Raw genomic sequence first — 24,890 nt, 5'->3', positions numbered from 1 at the left:
TGGGGAGCCCCAGAGTTCCCGGCCTCACACACCGGTCCTTGGATATTGGCCATCTGTGTGAGACAGGAGCTCAGCTCGGTCTGCCTCCAGGCGCCCCGTGGAGCCTCAGATTCACCACCACTGCTCCCAGCCTACCGTGTGCCAGGCCCTGTGCCAAGCACTTTATTCATTCCATTAATTAAGAGTCTTTTACTTGTGAATAAAGAAATCAACTCAAGCCAGATTGAAAAAAAAAGTGGGTGGTGATGCATTGGAAGGGATACAGAACTGTCTCTTGACTTTTAGGTCAGGAGGTAGCTGGCCTCAGGGAAGGCCCAGACTGGGGACTCTGGAGCATCTGGCATTCTCCTGCGACTCTTAAGTTCTTCCTGTGAATATGCCTTATTCCTCCTCCCCAGCAGATCTATCGGCTTTTTCTGATATTCAGTCCCTAAAGCAGGGAGAAAGAATAAAGCAGCTGGGCCAAAGCGGAAACAATGCTCAATTGTGAACGTGTCTGGTGGTGACAGTAAAGTCTGATGCTGTGAAGAACAATATTGCATAGGGTCCTGGAATGTTAGGTCCATGAATCAAGGTAAATTGTATGTGGTCAAAAGCAGATGGCCAGCATGAACATCAACATCTTAGGAAATCAGTGAACTAAGCTCCAGAACTTTAGCTACTTGATGCAAAGAGTCGACTCATTGGAAAAGACCCTAATGCTGAGAGATTGACAGCAAAAGGGGAAAAGGGCTACAGAGGATGAGATGGTTAGATAGCATCATCGACTCAATGGACATAAATCTGAGCAAATTCCAGGAGATAGTGAAGAACAGGGGAGACCTGGCATGCTGCAGTCCATGGGGTCGCAGAGAGTCAGACATGACTTGGCGACTGAACAGCAATGACGAAGGCAGGGAGAAAAGGCCCACCCACAGCTCTGGATCTGCTTTGATTTCTTCAGGAAAGCAAGGCCCTGCATGGGTCAGGTGTCCCTCTTGGTTCCAACTGGCCACAGTGAAGGGAGGGGGTCAGGCCACAAACAGAAATATGTCTGCTATGGTCTTTCGCTGTTACCCTGAGAATAAGGAAGTGGCTCTCAGGAACTTTGTGGATTTTCTCTTCTTTTCTTTTTGGCTGTTCCATGTGGCATGCAAACTTCCCCAACCAGGAATCAAACCCATGCCCCCTGCAGTGGAAGCATGGAGTCTAAACCACTGGACCACTGGATAGTCCCCAAACTGTGTGGATTTGAATTCAGTTTTCTTTGCCTCCAACACCAAGAAGTGGCCCTCGACAGGGAGGACAGAGGCCGAGGGACTGTGTTTACTAAGCCCATTAAGGAAGGAGGGGACACAGACAAACCGCAAAGTTCCATGTGAAAATAAAACTTTAATTTGCCAAGGGAAGAGCAAGCAGCGCTTTGAGAACAAACACAGCCCGCACACTGGTTCTCCCAGGACTGCGTGAGCAGGGCCTCCCTCTGGAAGTGGACGGTGCTCAGCAGGGAGGACAGTGACAGACCCAAGGCAGAGGCCGTGCTCAGAGGTGGGCAGGGGGCTGGGCGGGCTCCTTCCGTCCCTGGCCAGCGATGGGCCGGCCCCGCTCCTCCCAGATGGTGAGGCCATCGCAGGAGCAGATCTGCTTGGGGTTCTGGAAAAGGCCAGCGGCGCGTGCGATGATGCCACAGGCCAACCTGTGGAAGAGCATGGGATCGAGCTGAGCACCCACTGGGCCCCTCCAGGTCTCCGCGTGCGCCACAGGCAGAGCGCTCACCTCTCCCCCGAGTTCCCTGTGATCTTGGACAAGGGATGCCCGCCCCGGCCCAGGTCATCTTCTCCCTCATCGACGACCAGGCTTCGGCCAATCACATCCCACACCTTTGAGGGGAGACAACAGCCTCAGACATTGGATCTGTCAGGAAAGGTCCCCGCCTTCTCCTCCACCTCACCTTCAGCTGCTCGTCCTCAATCCTGAAGACAGCTCGGCCATCCTCATCGGCACGGACATTCCCCAGGTCTCCGCGGTGCTACAGTAAGAGCCGGGGAAGAGGGCACATGGGACACGGCGGCTGACTTCTGGCTTCCCAGTGTCTCATTCCCCTTCCCCAGAGTAGCAGTCTCCTCCTACAGGTTCAGTCTGGTAGGATGAAGCGACAGCCCAGGACACACAGAAGGCAACTGAACTCTCTCTCCCTGGAACTAAAATCCTGGGTAGAAGGACGGCACACTGGACATGGCCACATGTGGCCACATGGCCACAGAGACCCTGCCTAGGAAGTCACGCCACTACCCCAGAGGTAGCTTCCCCTACGAGGTATCTGCCCAGTCTGCATCCCAGCCTCAGTATTGACCCCGCTTCCTGCTTCTTTGCAAGCCCAGTTCTCCAGCCTCCCGATGACTCTGTCAGCCCCTGGCAGTCTGCAGTTCCCCTGCGCTTAAGTTGGCCAAGCTTGGCTTCCTGACCATCAGAGACAGCCAGCATCCCTTCCCTGACGTCCGGCCTCCAGGAACAGAGAGAAGAAACACAGGAGCAGAGGACATATCCTGCCCCCAAGACTGTTTCTGCCCACCCTTCCTCTTGAAGGTATAAAAATGTGCTAACACAGCTACTGGGGGCTTCCCTGGTGGCTCAGTGGTGAAGAATCTGCCTGCCAGTGAAGGAGAAATGAGTTCGATCCTTGGGTTGGCAAGATCTCCTGGAGAAGGAAATGGCAACTGATACCAGTATTCTTTTTTTTTTTGATACCAGTATTCTTGTCTGGGAAATCCCACGGACAGAGGAGCCTGGCGGGCTACAGTCTGTACAGTCACAAAGAGTCAGACTCGACTTAGCAACTAAAATAACAACAACACAGCTACTGAGCACTTCCTACATCAGTCACCCTCTGCCAGGTGGGGTTTGGGGGTTGGGGATGCATATGTGGTCAACCGCCCTCAGGGGGTTTGGAACACTGTGGGGAACCAGACATGGAACAGACTAGTGGTTGCAAAACACAGGGTTAGCGCAACAGTGAGTGTGTTTCCCTGTGACAAGACCCTACTGGCGAGTCACAGTAGGATTTGTGCAAATAAACTGTCCCCAACCTGACACTTTGGGCAGAAGGATCCCTGCCAACATGGACTGGTACCCATGGCCTTGCCTTGGGCTGGTCACAAAGGATGTTGCCACGTGATGGGGCTGATGAGCAAGCAGCGAGAAGGGCCACCTCTGCTTTATCTTGTTTTCCTGGGGGACCTCTGTTGCCGACACCTGGCACTTTTTGTTGCACCTGGTGTTGGGGCCTTTTGTGGTGGGAAGGTAAGGGATGGGGAGGAGTTTCTAGGGGCGGAGGGAGTGAGCACCCGGTATGTGGCTCAGAGGTGTCATCAGGCAGAAGGTCCCTCCTGTGCACACGGGTGGGTGGAACTGGGCCAGGTGGCGCCGAATGTCACACCATGCAGCCCCGTGGGATCTGTACCCTCGGGGACTGGGGAGTCAAGAAGGGTTTCAGGAGGGGTGTGACATGGTTACCCCATGCTTTGGATCAATTTCTTAAATGCAGCGCACGGAGGGGGAGGGGAAGGACTGGAGCGGCAGTGGGAGGGCGGAAGGAAGCATGGAAACCAGCTAGGAGACGTGCAAAGGGACAACCAGGCTTGGATACAAATCCCCTCACTGAATTCACTTCCGTTTGGGCAAAACCAGATGCTGAAATCCCAAAGGAACGTGCCAGTCATCATGGTGGCTTTGGTCATGGAGCCCTTGCTCAAGTTTTCCTCCGTCTGTACAAGGGCTTGGGGACAATGGAGCAGCTGGCACCAGACCCTTCAGATGCCCCACCCCTAGCAGGCCCAGGCCAAGGCAGTCTCTTGGCCTTTGAAACTCCATTTCCTCCCAGAACCCAGTCTCGAGGGTTCCTGCCTCCAGGGCTCTGTCTGCTGGGCATCCCATGCTGAGCCTCCGCTCCCACTCTCCCTGCCTCACCTGCTCAGCACCTTTCAAGGCTGAGTGAGGAAGACGGCCTTGAGGATGCACCCCCTGGAGTCACACCTGCTGAGTGTGGCCTGGGCCAGGTATCACCTCCGAGGTTAGGTTTCAAAAGGAGTTGGCTTGGGTTTTAGACGCCTTCTCTCTCTGGCTCTGAGGACAGGCAGCTGCAGTGCTGTGTGCTGCCCTAGGGAAAGGCTCACGGGGCACAGGACTGAGGTCTCTGGCCAACACCCAGGGAGGCCTGCCAACAGCAACATGCACAAGTGTGGAAGTGGGTCTTCCTCACATCAAGCCTTGAGAGACACTCAGCAAGAAGTGCCAACTAAGCCGTGTCCAGATTCCTGCCCCAGAGAAACTGTGAGATGACAAATGCTTACTGTTTCAAAGCCCTAAATTTGGGAATTCCCTGGCGGTCCAGTGGTTAGGACTTGGTGCTTTCACTGCCAAGGGCCCCAGTTTAATCCTTGGCTGGGGAATTAAGATCCTGCAGGCCTCACGCCACAGACAAAAAAACAAAACTCTTAAGTTTAAAGTAATTTGATTCTCAGCAATAGATAACTGACGCATAGAACATAAGCAGGGCACCATGCAGACCCGACAGAAAGGCTTCCTCAGCTCCCTAGGGGTGGCGGGTGAGAAGTAAAAACTTTTGACTGCTAGAAATGTGACAGAGCTGTCAAAAGTGAAAAAAAGAGAATAATCACTTACATGCATTAAGAAACACACACCATGTTTTCATTTGTTTGCCCTGGTACCGAATTCGCAAGGAGGGGAACACATAGTACCACAAGTGAAGGAGATGGAATTAGGTGTATGTCGATGGGGCATTAAGAAATATCCCCAGGAGAGAAGGCGGTCCTCCTGGACAACACCCAGGACCTCTCTTAACACTCACTAAGCACTCTAACAAAGATAAGCAGGCTGCAGTCCCTTGTAGGCGTTTAATGACACTGTTTTTCTTTTTTTGGTCACACTGAATGGTTTGCAGGATCTTAGTTCCCCAACCAGGGATCGAACCCATGCCCCCTGCAGCAGAAGTGTGGAGTCCTAACCACTGGACCGCCAGGGAATTCCCCTCACAACACTTTTAAGGTCTGCACTGATTTATTTTTACAAGGATCCTCCTTTTGGGGCTAGAAGTACTGGTTTCTCATTTTCTGTGGCAATATCGTTTCTCGTTCGAAATAAATCTACTTGAATTACATGAATGACGTCTTGATTTTCTTCAAAATAATGGAGAAAGGCCAGGGGTGCAGATGGAATGGGACTGGCCACAAGCTGTCAACTGTTAAAGCTGGGTGACAGGGATACAGGGGTTTGGGACACTAGTCTGTCCACTTCAGAACATGTTTGAAATCATGTTCCGAGATAGATTAAAACGTTAAAAATTAATTAAATTTACTTAAGGGGAAAAAAAAATCAGTCAATTTAAATCAAAACGTTGAGTAACTAGCAGAACAAGTAGTACTCAGATAAGGCAAAAACCATTAAAGTGGCATGTGACTCATGGCCGAGGGGGGCCAATTCTCTGGTGTAAAAGGAAAGTCCAGGGCCAGGAGCTGCAGAGTCAGGAATGGCCTTTTAAAAAAATTATTATTATTTGGCTGTGCCAGGTCTTAGTTATAGCATGAGGGATCTTTAGTTGCAGCATGTGAGATCTGGTTCCCTGACGGGGATTGAACCCAAGCCCCCTGCATTGGGAGCTCAGAATCTTAGCCCTTGGACATCCAGAGAAGTCCCGGGAGCAGCCCTTTTACTTTAGGTAAAACCTTTAACTTCCACACCATCACCTTCTCTGGGAAGCTCTCTCCCACTGCCTGTGCCCTTCGGACTGGATCTGGAGCTTGCTCTGGGTTCCCAGGGCCTCCCGGAGGCTCCTGCAAAGATGCTCTGGCTGTGCCGCAACCATGGAGTTCTGAGTGTCTCCCTCACCAGGCTGTGAGACAGGGTCAGGCCTTGAGCACAGGAAGTGTCTATAAATGTTTTTAAACCGAACAAAATAAAATGAGGGAGAAAGACTCCCCCCAAATGGTATCACACTCTCAGGCTCCAAGAGCTGCCTGCCGTGCCTCTGAGATCTTGGGTTCTCTGCCAGCCCAAGACCAACACTTACCCGTTCAGAGTCCTGGGGGCCCCCATGGGACATTCCATCAGGGTTAAAGTGGTCCCCACAGCTAAGAAGAAAAGATGGCAGGTAGGCAGTGAAACCACAGCTCGTGGACCAGGTGATCCATCCTCTTACTTTAACTACATTTGTTCCATTCATCCACTCATTCATTCATTCATCCACTCATTCAACAAACGGATCCACTCTGTACCAGGCTCTGGGTTGAGATCACTAAGAAGAATCAGTCATGAGACCTGTCTTCAGCAGGCTTCCAGGGTAAACCTGGATGAGTAAACACTAATTGCAGCATGATAAATACCATGACATGCATGGAGAACTGACCCTCCTGTGTTAAGGAGTCACCTTCCATCTGGGAGCTGGGAGCTAGGAGCAGGAGTGTCAAAGTCAGATTTTGGTTCAAATCCCCACTCTGTCATTTACATGCTCTAGGGCTTTTGACAAGTCATGTAACCTTCTGAGCCTCAGTTTTCTCATCTGTAGACTGGGCTTGTGTGTATACACCTCCCAGGGTACTTGTGAGGACCATATGTGAATGTATGTGTAAAAAGCTGAGTACACCCCCCTGTGCACAGTGGGTGCACAACCCGGGCAATGAGGATGCTCCAGGGAGGTTCCAGAGGACTCACCTGTTGCAGTTCCTCGTGAGGTCCCCGAACTGATGGATGTGGAGTCCATGCAGCCCAGGCTGCAGGCCATCAATGGTCCCCTCGATTAGGCAGCGCTCAGGGGTCAGCTGCAAGAAGCGCACCACTCCCTGCACAGGGCCAGGCCCCCCGAGAATGGCCACGGCTGCCCCTAAATTCTCTGTAAGGTATCAGACACCAGGGCTGGCTCGCCACCTCACCCAGCCCCACCCGTTCATCAGCTTGGAAAGGGCAGGGAGAGAGCCCCATGTAACCTTCACGTGGTCCCCGAAGCCTCTCCAACCCAAAGCCCCCAGATCCTATGGTTGGTTAGAGCTGTACCACACCCAGGCCACCTCCCTCCCAGAGAGTCCGAGGCCGTAGTGGTTACTCACGCAACAGGCCACTGCCCATGCCCTTGAGGACCGCCTGCCTCCCAGTGCCTTCTAGAAGGGCCTGCACCTCCTGGCTGGGCAGGGTGGTCTGCACCAGGACCATCTGGTTCTCCAACTGCACCTCCACACTTTGGACACCTAGAAGACAGGGGGCAGAGGGCAGCAGAGGGCTAGCACCCCTCTGCTGGGAGCAGGGAAGAAAGAAACAGACGGTGATTCACCATCCCCATCTTCATCACCTTTCTGTGGCCGGAGGCAAGCTCCAAAGCTGCCTTCTAGCTATAAGGCCCTTAACCTCTCTTTTTTTTCCAGCTGTGCCAAGCAGCATGTGGGGTCTTAGCTCCCCAATCAGGGATCAAACCCATGGCCCCTGCAGTGGAAGATTCAAGTGTTAGCCACTGGACCCCCAGGGAAGTCCAGGCCCTTAACCTCTCTGAGCTTGTTTCTTTACGAAGTGAGGATAACGTCACCTTGCCCCCGGGACTGTTGTGAGTTCTTATTTCGTGCCAAAAGTTATTCATCTATGTTTGAAGCATAGATGAGTGTGAGCATGCTCAGTCACTTCATTCGTGTCCAACTCTTTGCAACCCCATGGACTGTAGCCTGTCAGGCTCCTCTGTCCATGGGATTCTCCAGGCAAGAATACCGGAGTGGGTTGCCATGCCCTCCTCTAGCAGATCTTCCCAACCCAAGGGATCACACTGGCATCTCCTCTATTTCCTGCATTGCAGGTGGACTCTTTACCCACTGAGCCACCTGGGTAGCCCTTTGAAACATAGATAGTTCTTTTAAAAATATTTGAACATAATATCGTAAATCAACTGTACTTCAATTTTGAAAAAAATAAATGAAAAAAAAAAAAGAAAAAAGAAATGATGAAAAAATGTTTATATAAAAGTGGGCTATCAGGCTTCCCTGGTGGTCCAGCAGTTAAGAGTATGCTTTGCAATGCAAGGTACACTGGCTTGGTCCCTGGTCCAGGAAGATCCCACATGCTGCAGAGCAACTAAGCCTATGTGCCACGACTACTGAGCTCACGTGCTCCAACTACTGAAGCCCAAGCACCTAGAGCCTATGCTCTGCAATGAGAAGCCTCTGCAATAAGAAGCCCAAGCATCACAAGAAAGAGTAGCCCGCACTCATTGCAACTAGAGAAAGCCTGCAGGCAGCAACGAAGACCCACCACAGCCAAAAAATAAATCTTAAAAAAAAAGTGGGCTATTGATAGTCACAATATTCATGATAGTCAAAAGGTGAAAACAACGCAAAAGCCCATCAAATGATGAATGAATAAACAAAATGTAGAGCCATACGATGGTAGACATTCAGCCATAAAAAGAAATGAAGCACTGATACATGCTGTGATGTGGATGGACATTAAAAACATTAAGTGAAAGCCAGTTACCAAGACTACATGTTGGATGATGTCATTGTGGATGAAATGTCCAGCATAGGTAAATCTACAGAGACTGAAAGTAGAGGAGGGGGCAGGAGAACAGGAGGGTGATAGCTGAAGGGTATAATTTCTTTTTTTTTTTTTAATATTTATTTATTTTATTTATTTATTTGGCTGTTCCCGGCCTTAGCTGCAGCATGTGGGATCAAGTTCCCTGACCAGGGATTGAACCCTGGCCCCCTGCATTGGGAGCACAGAGTCTTAGCCGCTAGACCACCAGGGAAGTCCCTATAATTTCTTTTAAGATGATTTTTATTTTACTTTTGGCTGTACTGGGTCTTCAGTGCTGTGCTCGGGGTTTCTCTAGTTGTAGTGAGTGGGGCCACTCTCCAGTCGTGGTGCACAGGCGTGGTGCATTGTGGTGGCTGCTCTTGTTGTGAAATGCGGGCTCTCTGCACCTGGGCTTCAGTAACTGCGAGCTGTAGGCACCCGGGCTTTAGTCATTGCAGAACGTGGTCTCAGAAGTTGTGGCTCATGGGCTTAGCTGCTGTGTGGCATGTGGGATCTTCCCACAGGGACTGAACCTGTGTCCCCTGCATTGTCAGGCAGAGTCTTAACTACTGGACCACCAGGGAAGACCCTGAAAGCTACAATTTCTTCATGAGGTGATGAAATACAAAAATTGATAGTGGTTAATGGTTGCACAATTCTGAATATACTAAAAACCACTGAATTGTATACTTTAATGGATGAATTTTATAATACACGAATTATATCTCAATAAAGCCGGCACACATAAAAAAAATGATGGGGCTATCACCATCATCATGAAAGCTAACATTTACTGAGCATGCACTGTGGGCTTTCTCATACTGTACCTATATTAACACAAGTAACCTTAGCAGTTGGGCACTGTTATCCCCACTTTACAGGTGAGAAAACTGAGCCACAGCAAAGTCAAGAACTTGCTCCAAGTTCAGTTCAGTTCAGTCGCTCAGTCGTGTCTGACTCTTTGAGACCCCATGGACTGCAGCATGACAGGCTTCTATGTCCATCACCAACTCCCAGATCTTACTCAAACTCATTGCACTGTAGTAAATGGAGGGACTCGAACTCATCCCAGGCAGCCTAGCTCCAGCTTCCAAGCACCTGCCCTGGACACTGCTCACCCTGAGAAGCAGCTCCAGCCTCCAGCTTTGGGGCCCCCTCCTCCATCCTCTGGCAGCAGCTCCCATTTCCCCCACATAACTCAAGCTGTGTGGACTGCAATCCTTTGTGTGGTCCACAAGTCAGGTTCAAAAGTCAGTGGCTCTCAACTGCCCACCAGATCCCTGAGTCACCCTGCTGTGCACACAGCCTGCAGGGTGATTCTGATAAACACTCAGCTTTGAGGGCTGTCGGGCCAAGAGAAGGACAAGAAGGGGCTTCTCGTTCATTCAGACCTTCAGGGCTCATAAACCTTTTAAGAGGATATTTGAATCCTGAACCAGAATACAGGGGATGGTTGGGAACTCTGAACGTTGATCTCACCTGTGGAGCTTACAAACATTCTGCTCTGATCTTAAAAAAGTGTGTTTGCTGTTCTGGGTGAGAGTAAGGCCCACCGGAGCCAGGAGTCCTGGGCAGCCCAGGAAACACAGGTTAAACGAGGCATTTCCCTCTGCTGAGCCAGCGCTCTGTAGACTGAAGGCTAAGCCATTCAAGTTCCCTCCATCCTTGGTTTCCCTCCTCCCTCCCACTGCCAGGGAGGGTATAATCATCCCTGAGGCACAGACAAGGAACCTCAGCTCTTCAGATTCCTTCCAACTTGAAGCAACACGGAAATGGTACTGGGAGGAGGCAGCATCCAAGAAGCGGGACTATCTGGCCTCTGTTACAAAAAGTCCCATGGGCTTGCGTCCATAGATCCCAGCCGCATCGGTTGGGGGAGGGGCCAAGTTTGTAAGCAGACACACCTACATCGTCCCCAGCAAGTACAGGGCAATTCTGCCAGAAGAAAATTCTCCAAAGAACCCAATTGCCATCACTTCACACAACATCTCATTCTGGGCCCCTGGCGTGAAGCCCTGGTGCTCTGGATTCACCCAGAGGTGCTTCTGGGTGCCAAGGGGCTGTAGGGAGAATGGCAGGGAATTCCTGGGGCCTGAGCCTCCAGGGAATGCCACAAGCTGTGTGCTCCGCTTTACACACATCAGGATGGTGATACTGTCCTCCTCGGGCAAGTGAAATGAGGCAGGGGGGTTACGCAGCTGGCTTGAGATCACAAAGCTCAGAAGGCAGCCTGTCCAACCCCAGAGCTGACTGTTTGGTCCCTTTGTCCCACAGGAAGTAGGACTGGGCCCCAAAGGACTGACTGTCTGAGGCTCTCAGGGCTCAAGCATGAAGTGCAAGGGATTCACATGCCTATTCAGGCATTTAACAAATGTATACTGAGCACCTATTATACACCCCGTTCCAGGCAGCAGGGATGCAGCAGGGAACAAGTCAGGTGATGTCTCTGACCCACAGAGCAGGCATGTATTCCAGGGCAGGAACATGCATATCAAACACACGCTCAGGGAGATCTGGGTAGTGCAATGTATGATCAGTGAAGCAGGTCTTAGGGAACAACTTGGGGATGAGCACTTAGACAGGCTGGTCAAGGAAGGTGTAGGGAAAAAGCAAACTAGCCAAGATGGCGTGGCCAGGCTATCTTGCCCCATGCCCTCTCGCTTTCACCCCACATTTTGTGAATGATTATGTAACAACTGAGATCATTAACAGCACTGCGCATGCGTGGCACAAGGTACTCGCTTGGCCACGGGTTACTTGTTCTGTAAGCATACATAAGCTCCACCTGGAAAGTCCTTGTTGGGGAGGCTATGTTATGTTATGTCTGGTGCTATAGTTGCTGCACCAGCCAGGAGAGAATAAATGCGTCTGCAGTTCCTTCAGCTCCTTGAGTTTTCTTTCGGCTTCTCCGCACGCACCTTGCCTACCAAGGGTTCAGCGAACAGCGTGCACAGTGAGATACAGCAAGATAGAAGCTCTCTCTGAGCCTTGAAGCAAAGGACTGAATGTAGTCAGGGAAGAACATTCCAGCAGAGGACACAGTTTGGGCAAAGACCCTGAGACAGGAACGACATCTATGTGTCTGAGAAAGGCCAGAGGGGCCGCAGCTGGAGTAAAGAGAACAGTAAGATGTGAAGGTACAAGTGGAGACCAATCTAACAAAGCCCTGCAGATAAGAGGAAAGAATCTGGATTTAATTTTAATGCAGGGGAGGCCGCTGGGAGAGGTCACAGAGTATAGTGGTTGAGGGTATGGGCTCTGGAGTTGAAATCCTGAGTCTGCCTTGTACTAGCTGTGTGGCCTTAGACAACTTACTCAACCTTTCTGTTTGAGTTTTCTTTTCAGTTTCTGTATCTGCAAATGGAGATGATAATACTACCTACTTCAGAGGGCTACTGAAAGCCTAAATGAGTCATCTCACACAGAGCACTTAGAACAGTGCCTGGCCTATGGGAAGCTCTTAATATTATTACTGTTAGAGGATTTTAAGCAGAGCAGTGACAACATCTCCTAAGAGCTGCTTCTCTGCACTGAAAGTGGAAGAGCCCCGGCGAGAAGCTCCCTGTGACTATGCATTTCCTCAACTCTTGACGTGGGTCGGAACCAGGAGGGCTGGCTCCCCAGCAGAGTAGCAATTCAGTCTGGCTGGTGTGGAGTGTGGCCAGGCCTGCACCTGTTTAGCTCAGAAAGGGAGAAAAAACAAGGCCACAGGGAGCTCTAGGGTAGTGATGATAAGGATTCAAGGGAGTGAGCCTTGGGCTGGGAGGGCCTCCCACTTACCCCTAGGAGGAAAGCAGAGCCTTCGTCCCCAAAGCCCAGGCATCCTGGAGAGAGCAAATCAACCAACCCATCTTTCCCTCTCCTTCTCTGCATTCTGGGAAGCCACTCCATGAGAAGCCAATCTGATTCCAGTTACCCAGGCTAGGAAACAGAAAGTCACCGGAAGTCTTTATCTGGTCACTAAGAAACCTGCTAAGGGCTAGAAACTGCCCTATGTTCAGCAGAAGTCCAGCTGTCTGCTCTCCCAGCAAGAATGTTTTACTGGAGGTAGAGAGCCTAACAGTCTTGGAAAGCTGCGGTCAGAACACTCCACTCACAGTGGAATGGTTCAGTTTTCTCAGACCCTCACCCACTACCCTCAAACACACAGTCTAAGCAAACCCAGCTTTAGGATCTCTACGCTCTGTGAAAGTGGTGCTGGGAGCCGCCATGGAGCACTCTGGGGGCTGAGGGCAGGCAGCGCCGGGCGCTGTGCATCAGCCCGGCTGTTCTTCATGCGTAAATTCACAGGCAAACACGCATGACTAACAACAGGAAACGGTGTTGGAACAGTGGGAATCAGCATATTTGCACAGGAAGCTTTGGGAGACGTCATTTCCTATAGTCTGCCTGGAGTGGGGACAAAATTGAACAAGTAAGAGGAGTCTGGTGCTGTGGAAAGTGTGAAAGCTGCTAGTTCTCCTCCATCAGGAGAGGTAACTGAAATGAATGAACCTCCTGCAGAAAATCCAGGACCTGTCAGCAGATGCTGTTATGAAGACGGTTGGCTGATCAAGATGACATTCAGTAACCCTTCAGAACTAGATGAACTAATGAGTGAAGAAGCCTATGAGAAATACATAAAATCTATATTGAGGAGTGAAAACGGAACCCCAAAGTAAACCAGTTTGAACAACTTTAAACAAAGAATGTGTCCCCTCATGCCTCTGCCCAGCCAGCTTACCCCCTATAAGCCCTTCCTCTCACAGGTCCTAATATTCAGTGGGCTCTCACTACATGCCAAAGTCCTTTTCTAAAGTGCTTTTACACATATTAACTAATTTACTCTTCTTGATGATTTTCTGGGGTAGCTTCCATTATCTTGCACATTTAAATGCTGAAGAAACAGGCATAAAAAGTAACATGCAGGACTTCCTGGGGGTCCAGTGGTTAAGAATTGCCCTTCCAGTGCAGGGGACGTGGGTTCAATCCCTGGTCAGGGAACTAAGATGCCTCATGCCGTAAAGCAACTAAGCCAATGAGCCACAACGAAAGATCCTGCATGCCGCAACAAAGATCTGAGGCAGTCAGATAAATAAATATTAAAAAAAAAAAAGTAACATGCATGAGGCCTTAGTGCCATTAAGTGGCAAAGGGGGGATTTGAGCCTGAATGGTCTGACTCTAGAACACACACCCCTAACGCCAGCGACACACAACTGCCTGATTCAGAGCCAAGTGCCACCAGTCTCTCAACTTCAGAAGCCAAGTTCTTCCGAGAACGGCTCTTCCCAGCACAAAGCTCAAGTGCTCATTTTACCTGAGGGCAGGGGCTGTGCCTGAAACTCTTGTGAACTCTTCTCCCTCAAAAGCTTCCAGTGTCTGGTCTACACCTGCTGAATCACTGAATAAACATTTAACAGACTCAAAGACAGGCAGTTCCCCAAGCCATGTTGGTGGCCTTGCCTTCTCAGAGCTTGCTGGTCGTGCCAGGTCAAGGACCTTCCTGGTGGTTCAGTGGATGAGACTCCGAACTTCCACTGCCAGTGACACAGGTTTGATCCCTGATTGGGGAAGTTCCACATACCCGGCAGTGTGGGGGGAAAAAAAAATCCAGAGCTACCTGGATAGAACATGGCCAGGGCTGCTGCTTGTTTTGTCAAGATTATGCTGCTTCTCAAGCAAGAACTGTCTATTTTCCAGGGAACACCCTGTAGGGGGACTACTCTCTGCCTACCTCCTTAGTCTCCAGGCACCTGAGGTTAAGACACCAGAAAGGCAGGCAGTTAGGGCCAGTAGAAAAATCTGGCAGAGCAGGCCTGAGACCTGCACCCTAGACTCCATTTCTGGGTCTCAGTGTGACTCTGAGAACATTCTTTCCTCTCTCCAGGTTCTAATTTCTGTCTCTGTAAAAGGGAGCAGGTAGGCCTAAGAGATTTGCCTGCCCCTCCCCGAGGTCTCCGGTTTGCTCTCACAAAAGTTCACCTGGTTCTTACCTGCGATCCCTTGCAGGGACGTGCGCACCGCGTCCACGCAGCTCTGACAGGTCATCTGCACCGCGAACTCCAGCTGCAAGGGTGGCAGGGACCGGCTGATAGGAGCTGGGAAACCTTCTTGCGTGACCCTGTTTCACTACCTCCCCTAGGACCACCCACAAAGGCCTAGAGTAACGCCCCCTGTGACCCCCTCCTCAAGCGCCTTCTTCACTGTCGCTCACGACCATTCCAGGAGCAACACACCGTAACAATGCCAAGCGTCCTGCTACTCTCACAGTCCAGCCCTGGCCCCAGGCCCCAACCCAGGTGTCCGCTCCTTCCCTCATTCTCAAGTTAACGATCGCTCTCCAGGGGCCGAAGTTCTCAGCCCTGCGAGGCTCCCACACGAGGCCTCAACCCTCACCGTGCAGGCAGTCCCGCGGTCCTCCGGGTCCGACGCCATCCTGAATCCAACTATCGCCCGAGGGCTGGAACTGAAGCTCCAGCCCAGAGCAGCGCCGCGAAGAGGGGGAGGCGGAGCCCCGGAAGCCACTCCTTGCCCCGCCTTTCGGTGCGCGCGCACGCAAGGCTCGGCTCCTTCCTGCATCCACGCGACGGTGGGCAGGGATTGCGCAGGCGCACTTGGGCCCTCCGGCCCCTCGTTGCCTTAGTAACCGCTAGAGCCGCCGCTGTTGTCGGCGCCGCCTGGTCTTAAGATGGAGCCGTATAAGCCAGACCCCGAATTCCAGCGGATTTACCACCGATTGCTGCGTCCGTTGTCGCTCTTCCCCCGCAGGACGACACGCACAGCGTCTCAGGAGCACCTCTCGCAGGAGGTCCCGATGGTACTGCCTTTACCGGTTCCACGGCTGACGGCGGAGTTGGTCTGCCGCCAGGTAGCTCAGCGGCTGACCAAAAGCGGGCTGGAGGCGCGGGCGCCCCACAGGGTACGGCTGCGTTTCACCGAGGTCATCCTGGACGAGCTGAAGTGCAGCTGGCAGGAGCCCCCCACCGAACTTGGCATGAGTCACCTGAACAACCAGAGGCTGCGGAAGCGGCTCCTGATCTACGTGCTCCTCAGCTGCGAGCAGCTCTTCGTACGCTACCTGCACCTCCAGAAGCTCATGTCGACCTCCGCAGTCGTCTTCACTGAATCAGCCACGCTTACCCGCTTGGCCGCCAGCCTCGCCAGGGACTGCACCGTTTTCCTCACCGGCCCCGACGTCTACCGTAGCCTGCTCTCTGACTTCCTTGCTCTGCTCAGAGAAGAGCAGGCCCAAGTCTCCGCGCCCAGACTGCGCGCCGTTGGCCTTGGGGCTTTCAAGCTCTTCTCTGTCCCATGGCATCACATCCCTGGCTTCACCCAAGTGCCGCATTTCAACCTCAGCCTGAACTACCTCATCCAGCTCAGCCGCCCGCGAGACCTTGCCAGTGAGCCTGAGAAGGATCCAGTGAAGGAATTGAAGTCCATTCCCCAGCTGAAGAAGAAGAAGCCTCTGCGCTGGCTGTCCTCCATGCAAAAGAGGAGAGAAAGCGCCTTCAGTTCACAGATTGCACCACTGCCTGGGTCCTCTGTGGCTCCCCCCTGCCGGGCTCCCCCCACCTCACACTTGCCCCTCTACTCCCAGCTCCAGAGGGGCCAGTCCATGCCCTCTCTGCGTGAGGGCTGGAGGCTAGCAGATGAGCTGGGCCTTCCTCCACTCAGTCCTCGCCCCTTAACCCCACTGGTCCTGGTGGCAGAGAGCAAACCAGAGCTGGCAGGGGACACAGTGGCTGAGGACCTGAAGCAGATGATGAAGAACATGCAGTTGGGGTGGTCTCAGTACCCACCGCTGGACTCAGGGCTGCCCCCACTCCTGGGGGCCCTGACCTACCGCCCAGCTGCTACCCAACACGTAGAAGAGCTGCAGAGAATGTTGAACAGCCTTAAGGAGCAAGAGGCCTCGGAACATCGGGGCCTCCAATCCCCTAAACCCCCTCTGCTTGAACCACAACCAGTGACTGTTACTTTGAAGCTAAGGAATCAGATGGTCCAGATAGCTGCTGTACAGGTCTCAGGAAGAAACTTTTTGGATTCCTTCCACATTGAGGGGGCTGGAGTGCTATACAACCACCTGACTGGTGAACTGGAACCCAAACTTATAGAGCAAATGGATATGGATCGCACTTTTGGCAGTAGCATCAGGGAAGTCTACAAGGAGCTGATGAGCCGTGTCTCTAACAACCACTTCAGTTTTGACCAAGGGCCCCTGGTTGAGCCTACAACCAATAAAGACTGGTCAGCCTTCCTGTCCTCAGCCTTCCTACGTCAAGAAAAACAGCATCGTATCATCAACACCAAGCTGGCTGAACTTTATTCCCAGAAAGCAAGCGCTTTACAGTCCAATGCAGATAAGAGGTCCTCCTTCACATCACTCCAAGCAAGTAAAAGCTGGGACAGGTGGTCAAACAAGGCCAGATGGCTGAACTGGTGGAAAAGCACTTTGTCTGTGGTTGACTACTTTAAGTACCTCACCACCCAGGAGACAGATTTTCTCCATGTCATCTTCCAAATGTATGAAGAGGAGGGTCCTGTGGAGACCGTGGCCCCTATCAAAGAGTCCATAAAGATCCAACACCCACCCCCCTTGCTAGAAGACGACGAACCAGATTTTGTGCCAGGAGAGTGGGATTGGGACACGGTGCTGGAACACAGGCTAGGAAGTAAGAGCAGCTTCCTGGAAGATTCTCACAAAATCCTGAGCCTGCAGAAGCGTCTGCAGCGGGTTTGGTCCATGCTTGATGTTCCAGAGAAGGACCAGCTGGACATGGCCATCAAATACAGCTCCAATGCCCGCCTGAGGCAGCTGCCGGCACTGGTGAGTGCCTGGGAGCGGGCCTTGCAGCCCATTCAGCTGCGGGAGATACTGCTGGGGAGACTGGAGTGGTTTGAGCGACAAGCCTCTGACCCTAACCGCTTCTTCCAAAAGACTAACGTGGGCCTGAGTCGCTTCCTGGAGGAGAATCAGATCCGCGGCTATCTCCAAAGGAAGCTCAGTACGGTGGAGGCTTCTTTGGTTCCCCTCTTGGAGGAGATTGAGTTAGTCTTTGGTGAGCCGGTGACCTTCAAGGGGCAGCGCTACCTGGACAAGATGAAGCGCGACAAAGTGGAGATGCTCTACTGGCTGCAGCAGCAGCGGCGGGTCCGCCACCTGACCCAGGCCAAGAAGGCCTCCCGTCAGTCAGTCCTGTCCAGGAAGCTCAGCAGCCAGCCTTTAGTAGCCCCAGGGAATACTCCCATTACTCTTTGACCGGACCAAGCACCCTCGGATCTCTCTGTCACCCCCATACACACAGCACCTCATCCAGACCTCTTGACTGCTTTGAAAGAAGAAATATCTGGGAGGGCAGGGTTCAGGAAACCTGCATTCCAGCTACCAAGGGACTGACATTAGTACTGTATTTTGACCGCGAAGTTCTCATAAAAGAAGCCCCAAGCCCAGTAGTCCCATTTCTGTCAAGCCATGCACATTACAGCCAAAGTCTCATGTGTCAAAAGAACTGAGACTATCCCTTGGAGTTCATTGTAATGGGAAATGTCAGACAGAAACCATCCCATGTGGAACACCTCAGCTCAGCGTTTCTTTCACATTAGATTGACTGGTTAGAACACCAAGCCAAGAGGCTCAAAGGCATGATAACTAAGAGCTAATGCTTTGGAGTTAGGAGATGTGGGTTTAAGTCCCGCCTGTGTAACCCTGGGCAGAGTGCCTAACTGCTGTACATCTGGACCTTCCTATGTCAGATAAAGGGGTTGGCTGTCACTTCTAGCAGTTCTAGCACACTGTTGGCAGAGCTAAAATTTTCCATTAAATTTATTTACCGATTCATACGAGCACCTGGTACAAAGTACACAGGGGTGTGCACTGAAAAGTACTCCTTCCCATCCTTCCCTTCAGTAACTCAGTTCTCCTGTAACAACTGTTGCCAGTTGCTTGTGTATCTTTCCATTCCCTTATTCAAAGGCAAATATTTATTGAGCACCAGCTAGGTGTTCGTGCTGGGTCTTCATCACTGAACAAAACCAAGACCCTTACCCTTTGTAAAGTTTATATTCTCCTGAGGGGAAACAGACCGTAGACCATAAACACAGTACAGAAGCAGATTGAATAATAGAATGGAGGATGATACGTACTCTGGAAAAAAGAAAAGGTAGAGGAGGGCAAGAGGAAACAAAGGGTGAAGGACGTGATTTTAATGGGGTAGTCCATGCAGGTCTCACCGGGAAGGGGAGATTTGAAGGGAGGCTTGAAGGAGGGGAAGAAGCGAGCCCTGTGGACATCCCGGACAACAGCGTTCCTGCCAGCTAAGGCAGGCAGATGCTTGGGGTGTTCCAGAAAGGCAAAATGGCCAATGTGGGTGGAGCAGAGTGAGGAGGAGAGAGACATGAGTCAGAGGGGTCATGACAAGGTATAGGGGCAGGTTGGATTGTGTGAAAATTATTTCAGAGATAGCCGATGTGTGTATGAACACGCATGAATATATTGCCCATACTTGTGTCTACAGCTGCACCAACAGTAGCATTCTGTCTCCTGTTTTGCCCCTTTCTTTTTTTTTCCTAATTTGCCCCAAGCTCATTCCACATTGATACACATAGAGCTGGCCTATTTTTTTTGGTTGCTATATAGTATCCTACTGTGTGTATTTTTGGTTAATCAGCCCCTTATTATCACAAACAAAGACATGGGCTTCTTTGGCGGTCCAGTGATTGAGACTGAGCTTCCAATGCAAGGGACGCAGGTTCTATCCCTGATCAGAGAACTAAGACCTTACGCGTGCGCGCGCGCGCGCACACACACACACACACACACACACACACACACAGAGTCCTTGTTCATTTATTTACTATGTGTAGCTGTTTCTATGGTTTAAAATTTCTGGAAGTGGAATTATTTCTAAGCATAAGTGTATATGTATTTTTTTTTCTATTTAGCTATGCCATGTGGCATGTGGGATCTTAGTTCAGGGAGCCATGGGGCATGTGGGATCTTAGTTCAGGGAGCCAGCCTCACCCCCTGCTTTGGAAATGCAGCATCTTAACCACTGGACTGCCAGGAAAGTCCCAGCATTTGTAGCTTTGATAGGTATTCTGAGGCTGTACACAAAGGCTGCAAGCATTTGCATTATCATCCACACTGCCTGACAATAGTAATAATTCCCCACTCTCACTAGAAGTGTTATAAAAAAGTTTTATCTTTGTCATCTAATAAGTGAAAAAATAGTGTCTCATTTGAGTTGTGTTCTCACCTCTCCATGAGTGAAATTGCATCTTTTTTAAGTTTAAAGGCATTTTGTCTCTTTTAAATAATTTACTTATTTTTTGGCTGTGCTGGGTGCTCATTGCACAGGCTTTCTCTAGTTGGAGCAAGCAGGGGCTAATCTGATTGTGGATTGCAGGCTTCTCATTGTGGTGGCTTCTCTTGTTGTGGAGCACAGGCTTTAGGGTGCTTGGGCTTCAGTAGTTGTGCCACTTGGGCTCTAGAGCACAAGCTCAATAGTTGTGGCACACAGGCTTCGTTGTTCCTTGCATGTAGGATCTTCCTGCACCAGGGATCGAATCCCTGTCTCCTGCGTTGGCAGGCAGATTCTTTACCACTGAGTCACCAGGGAAGACCTGGTTTGTTTGTTTGTTCTGTAAAATATTCAAGCCCTTTGCCTACTTTACTATTGTTTTTGACTTGCTTTCTTGATTTTTCTGAGCTCTTTACATACTCAGGAAATTTAGCTGACATGTTAGTAGTGAGTTAGTACTTACTGAGTTCTTAACTTGTACAGAACACTCTCTCTGCACAATCTCTTAGACTTCTCGTGAAGCATGTGTTTTAATCACCATTTTACCATTGAGAAAATGAAGGCTCAGTTAGATCACGTGACTAACCCAAGGTCATAAAGATACTTAATGGGAGCGCCGGGCTTCAAGCCCAGGTCTGTCTGACCCAGGTCTGTCTTGGTGCACTGATTCTGTGAGTTATGGTAAGAAAGCTCTTACACACAGCCTGCCTCACCTGTCTGCACAAGTAAGTTAAAAGCCCCTGGTCCAGAAGTTCTCCGTTCGTTCTTTGCTGATGTGGATGCATGCACTTCTACTTTGTTTTCCTAACAAAGCAGCACTTCTCAAACTTTTCCACCCAAGTAACCCTTAGAATTGAGGAACAGAAGCAAGCATCTTGGTCAGGTATGAGGGATTGGGGTGGAGGCCGAGAGCAGGGAGGGTAAAGCAGCGCTAGCCTGAGAGGCCTGAGAAATTTAAAGTTTTTATTTTTGAAATCTATGCAAGATTTGCATTCTCCTATGTAATATGTACCTTTTTTTTGGTTTGGCCACACCTTATGGCTTGCAGGGTCTTAGTTTCCCCTACCAGGAATCTTGACCCCAGCAGTGAAAGCAGTGAGTCCTAACCCCTGGACCACCAGGGAATTCCCTGTCCATGTTTTTTTTTTTTTTTTTTTTTAATGTAAAGTTGGTGCTTAACATTATCTTTGAATGAAACCGGCCCTCCAGGCAGATACGCTATAGTCAGCCTCTGTAGTATGGCTTCCCTCCTGCTCTGCTGGTGTGTTCTCTGGAGGTTACACAGGACCCAGGTGAGCAACACTAGAGCAGGGGTCCACAGGCTTTTTAAAGGGCCAGACAGTACCAACTCTTTGAGGCTTTGTGAGCGATCCAAATATTTAAGGCTTTGTGAGCGATACGCTTTCTGTCCCAAGGCTCAACTTTGCTTTTGTTGTGTGTAAGCAATTACATAAGTAAATGAGCAGGCTGTGTTCCGTTAAAACTTTATTTACGAAAACAGGCAGCTGCCTCAGGGTGTAGTTTGCTAACTGAAGTGCTACAACACCGGCCCCTTTAAGAAGCAAACACACAGGAGGAGGAAGCCAAGAGGCTTAGTGCAGCATTTCCCAAAGTGTGTGCCAAGTATACTAGTCCTGAGTGATAGTCCTGGGAGAAGGGTTCCATGGTCAGATAACTTTGGGGAACATTACGTACTGCATTCCTGAAGAGTTTCACAGTACATAGGAGTGTATTGGGAGCTCGTACGGGTCTTACAAAAAATACAACAAATGCTTTTATTCCTTCATGGCCGTATGGTCATTGGGAAGTTAATTTTGGGAAACATTAGCTCACATGAATTAGTCCTTGGAAATCGCCACTTATCGTCTGGATGGGAATAGTACACAGAGATAGGACGGGGAGAGTATAGTCCTAGACACACAGGTACAGTTGGGATATCTGGGCCTCGGGACATGAAAGGACATCATGAAACCCAGGACAGGCTCGAGAAGGAGCCACAGAAGACCTGGCAGCGCCAGCTGCCTCAAAACACTGCTTCTCGGATCCTGCCCTTTCATCCTAGTCCCTGGATATGGGAATCTGAAGGCCTAGGACTGACTTTCCCAAAGTTCCAGGCCTAAACCCATGGCTTAGTGATCCTTCCCTGCTGATCCTATTTATAGATTTGGTGAATCGTTACCATTATTACATATATGTAAGTATTACCTATGGAATAATAATAATGATAACTAATAATGATGATAACTCATATTCATTCTTGTTCTACTGATTACAAAGTGCTGTTTACGGTCATTCTACTGAGAGTCAGTCAAATGTAACTTGCCTCTGAACTGGTGGAATCGTGACTTAAACCCAGATCTGGAATAAGTCCTTTGCCTGGGGGGCTCTGGTTGTCAATGGGGGCCCCTGCTTGGTGCCAGGCCTCCATGCCAGGTCCCACGCCAGCAAACTCAACTGTGTTGAGGACCAGTTGGTTGCCAAGCATCACGCTCAAGTGCTTTAAGGATATTATTTCATTTAATCCTCACGGCAACCTTGCAAAGAAAGAGAGGGCAGTGATACGTCCCTCTGGGGAAACTGGACTCTAGGATAATTGGACAAAACTAATTCTCTAAATTACTGAGGATTTTTGTGGAAGTTTTAGTTTTGGGCCTGCCCCAAACCCAGAGGCCATCAGGGCTGTGATCATTTGCTGCAGCCTTTTTGTTGTCAAGGCAGGGCCAGGGTCCAAACCCATAAAAGTCCAATATGTTCTGTATACATTATTACATTAAAGGGATGGATCATTCATTTGCACATTTTAATATATATATATAGAGAGAGAATGTATTTTATAACATATTTATTATATACATATTAGTTATTTAAATTAACACTGGGACGTCCCTGGTGATCCAGTCATTAAGAATCCACCTTCCAATGCAGGGGGCACAGGTTCAATCGCTGCTTGGGGAACTAAGATCCCACATGCCACAGGGCAACGAAGGAACTAGAGAGGCCTGCGCGCCACAGCTGAGACCTGACACAGCCAGATAAATAAACATTTTTTAAAAATAAATAACCACGAATCCCATTATACGTTTACAGAGATAATGTGTTTTATGAAAAATGACGTTAAGTAGTGGAGTGGATATTTTACTGTCTTGCAAATCTTCTGAGTGTCTGGCTTAATAGGAGACAGCCAGATTTTCATTTATGTTTCTGCTGCATCTGTTGCAATGTTGGACTTCACACAGCCTGTGGAAAACACACTACTCAGGAGACAGGAGAAAAGGCAGATAACATGTTGGCAGTATTACCAAAAATGGTTTGGACATCATGAAACCCCAGAATGGGTCTGGGGGGCCCTATTTGTATTTTGTTAATGAAGGGACAGAGGTGGGGGCAAAGACAGTAGTGGGGATGGAGGCCGAGACAGTGAGACTTGAGTCAGGGGGGTGGGCAGTGGCTGGGGCAGGGGCAGTGAACATGGGGGAAGGGTTGGTTGACCAGCTTGTTTGCTTATAAAACGTCAAGGGCAAAGCCAGAGGTAAAACTGCAACTTAAAAGCAGTCGGCAGCTCTGCACATTGGTCATCTAGCTGCTGGACAAGCTGACTGGCTTGGGGTGACCCGGTCACTCTGGGAAGCTGAGACCCACAGGGCGGAGCCAAGTTCCTATGTTCACAGGTGCAGATGGAAGCTGACTTTGGGTCCCCGTACTTCTTGTAATTGAGAGCTAATCTTACTGCATTGTGGTCAGAAAAGATGACTGGAATGATTTCAATTTTTTTGAATTTACCAAGGCTAGATTTATGGCCCAGGATGTGATCTATTCTGGAGAAGGTTCCGTGTGCACTTGAGAAAAAGGTGAAATTGATTGTTTTGGGGTGAAATGTCCTATAGATATCAATTAGGTCTTGGGCCCCCATACTTCTGATTCCACTAAGCCTACAGTCCTACCCGTCTTGGTCTTGGGGTTTCTGTGTTTGGTTCACCTCTTCCTTGTACTGTTGTTTGCCAAATGAATTTTTTTTTTTTTTGGCCACACTGTGGGTATGCAGGTTCTTAGTTCTCTGACAAGGGATTGAAACCATGCTCCCTGCATTCAGAGCAAGGAGTCTTAACCATTGGACTGTCAGGGAAGGCCCCAAACAATTTTCTTTATATTGACTCACTGTAAAAAATTTTTTATTGAAGTATGTTTGATATACAATGTTATGTTAATTTCTGCTGTACAGTAAAGTGACTGAGTTATACATATGTATATATTCCTTTTCTTTCCCTTTATAGTTTATCACAATATTGAATATAGTTCTGTGTGCTACAAGTACTTTATCAATCCTATATACACTAGTTTGCATCTGCAAATTCCAAACTCCCAATCCTCCCCTCCCTCACCCTCCTTCACCCTTGACAACCACAACTCTGTTGTCTATGTCTATGTAAGTATATTGACTCACTTTTCTTCTGGCTGAGCCAACTGGCAGATGGATCTTAGTTCCCAATCGGGGATTGAACCTGCACCCCCCGCAGTAGAAGTGTGGAGTCTTAAACACTGGACGCCAAGGAAGTCCTGATACTGACTCACTTTTAAAATTTATTTTAAAAGGCTATTTTTGGAGAAGGAAATGGCAACCCACTCCAGTATTCTTGCCTGGAAAAGTCAATGGACAGAGGAGCCTGGCGGGCTGCAGTCCATGGGGTTACATGACTGAGCATGTGTGCACAAGGGTGGAGGGAGATGGGTTGGTAGCAATAAAGTGGTAGAACTAAAAAAAAAAAGGAAAAAAAAAAGGCTATTTTAATCATGCTAGCTAATACTACATAGTAATTAATAAGTGCCAGGCTCCATTCTAAACACTTTTCACACAGTAATTCGTTTAGTCCTCATAGAATGTAGTGAGGTAGGTACTATGATCATTTCACGGTCCAGATGAGACTGAGGCACAAGCGGTTATGTAACCTGCCTAAGTCACATCACTTAGGAACATTTCAGAGTCTTGATTCTGACCCAGACGTCTGACTCCAAGTACATGCTCTTAAGCATTTTACTGTTTCTTATCACAAAATACCAAAAACAA

The 24,890-nt window shown here is 49.7% G+C and overlaps 2 protein-coding genes across 7 annotated transcripts; one reads left to right on the top strand and one right to left on the bottom strand.

The window, feature by feature from the left end:
• Positions 1-1,138: 1,138 nt before the first annotated feature.
• CCS (copper chaperone for superoxide dismutase) lies at positions 1,139-15,104 on the bottom strand. 6 transcript variants are annotated; one of them, XR_006266415.1, is made up of 9 exons: positions 14,922-15,104; positions 14,519-14,591; positions 7,098-7,235; positions 6,706-6,883; positions 6,010-6,125; positions 5,742-5,976; positions 1,931-2,008; positions 1,756-1,859; positions 1,638-1,675 (listed from the first exon to the last, which is right to left on the bottom strand). XR_006266415.1 is itself a non-coding variant. In XM_043451930.1 (8 exons), exons 1-8 carry the CDS (start codon positions 15,102-15,104, stop codon positions 1,522-1,524), a joined length of 969 nt encoding a protein of 322 aa, XP_043307865.1. In that variant the 3' UTR covers positions 1,352-1,521. The 6 variants fall into 6 exon arrangements, 5 of the variants coding, with proteins under 5 accessions (XP_043307862.1, XP_043307865.1, XP_043307864.1 ...); XM_043451930.1 differs by lacking the exon at positions 5,742-5,976 and having other exon boundaries at positions 1,352-1,675; positions 6,065-6,125; XM_043451929.1 differs by lacking the exon at positions 1,756-1,859 and having other exon boundaries at positions 1,535-1,675.
• Positions 15,105-15,213: 109 nt separating this feature from the next.
• CCDC87 (coiled-coil domain containing 87) lies at positions 15,214-18,371 on the top strand. Its single transcript, XM_043451926.1, has one exon. The coding sequence runs from the start codon at positions 15,214-15,216 to the stop codon at positions 17,785-17,787; it is 2,574 nt and encodes an 857-aa protein (XP_043307861.1). The 3' UTR covers positions 17,788-18,371.
• Positions 18,372-24,890: the final 6,519 nt, after the last annotated feature.

This window comes from Cervus canadensis, chromosome 29 (genome assembly GCF_019320065.1).
Source record: "Cervus canadensis isolate Bull #8, Minnesota chromosome 29, ASM1932006v1, whole genome shotgun sequence".
NCBI lineage: Eukaryota > Metazoa > Chordata > Mammalia > Artiodactyla > Cervidae > Cervus > Cervus canadensis.
The sequence above is the reverse complement of the archived record's forward strand: the minus strand, read 5'-3'. Positions and strand labels throughout refer to the sequence as shown.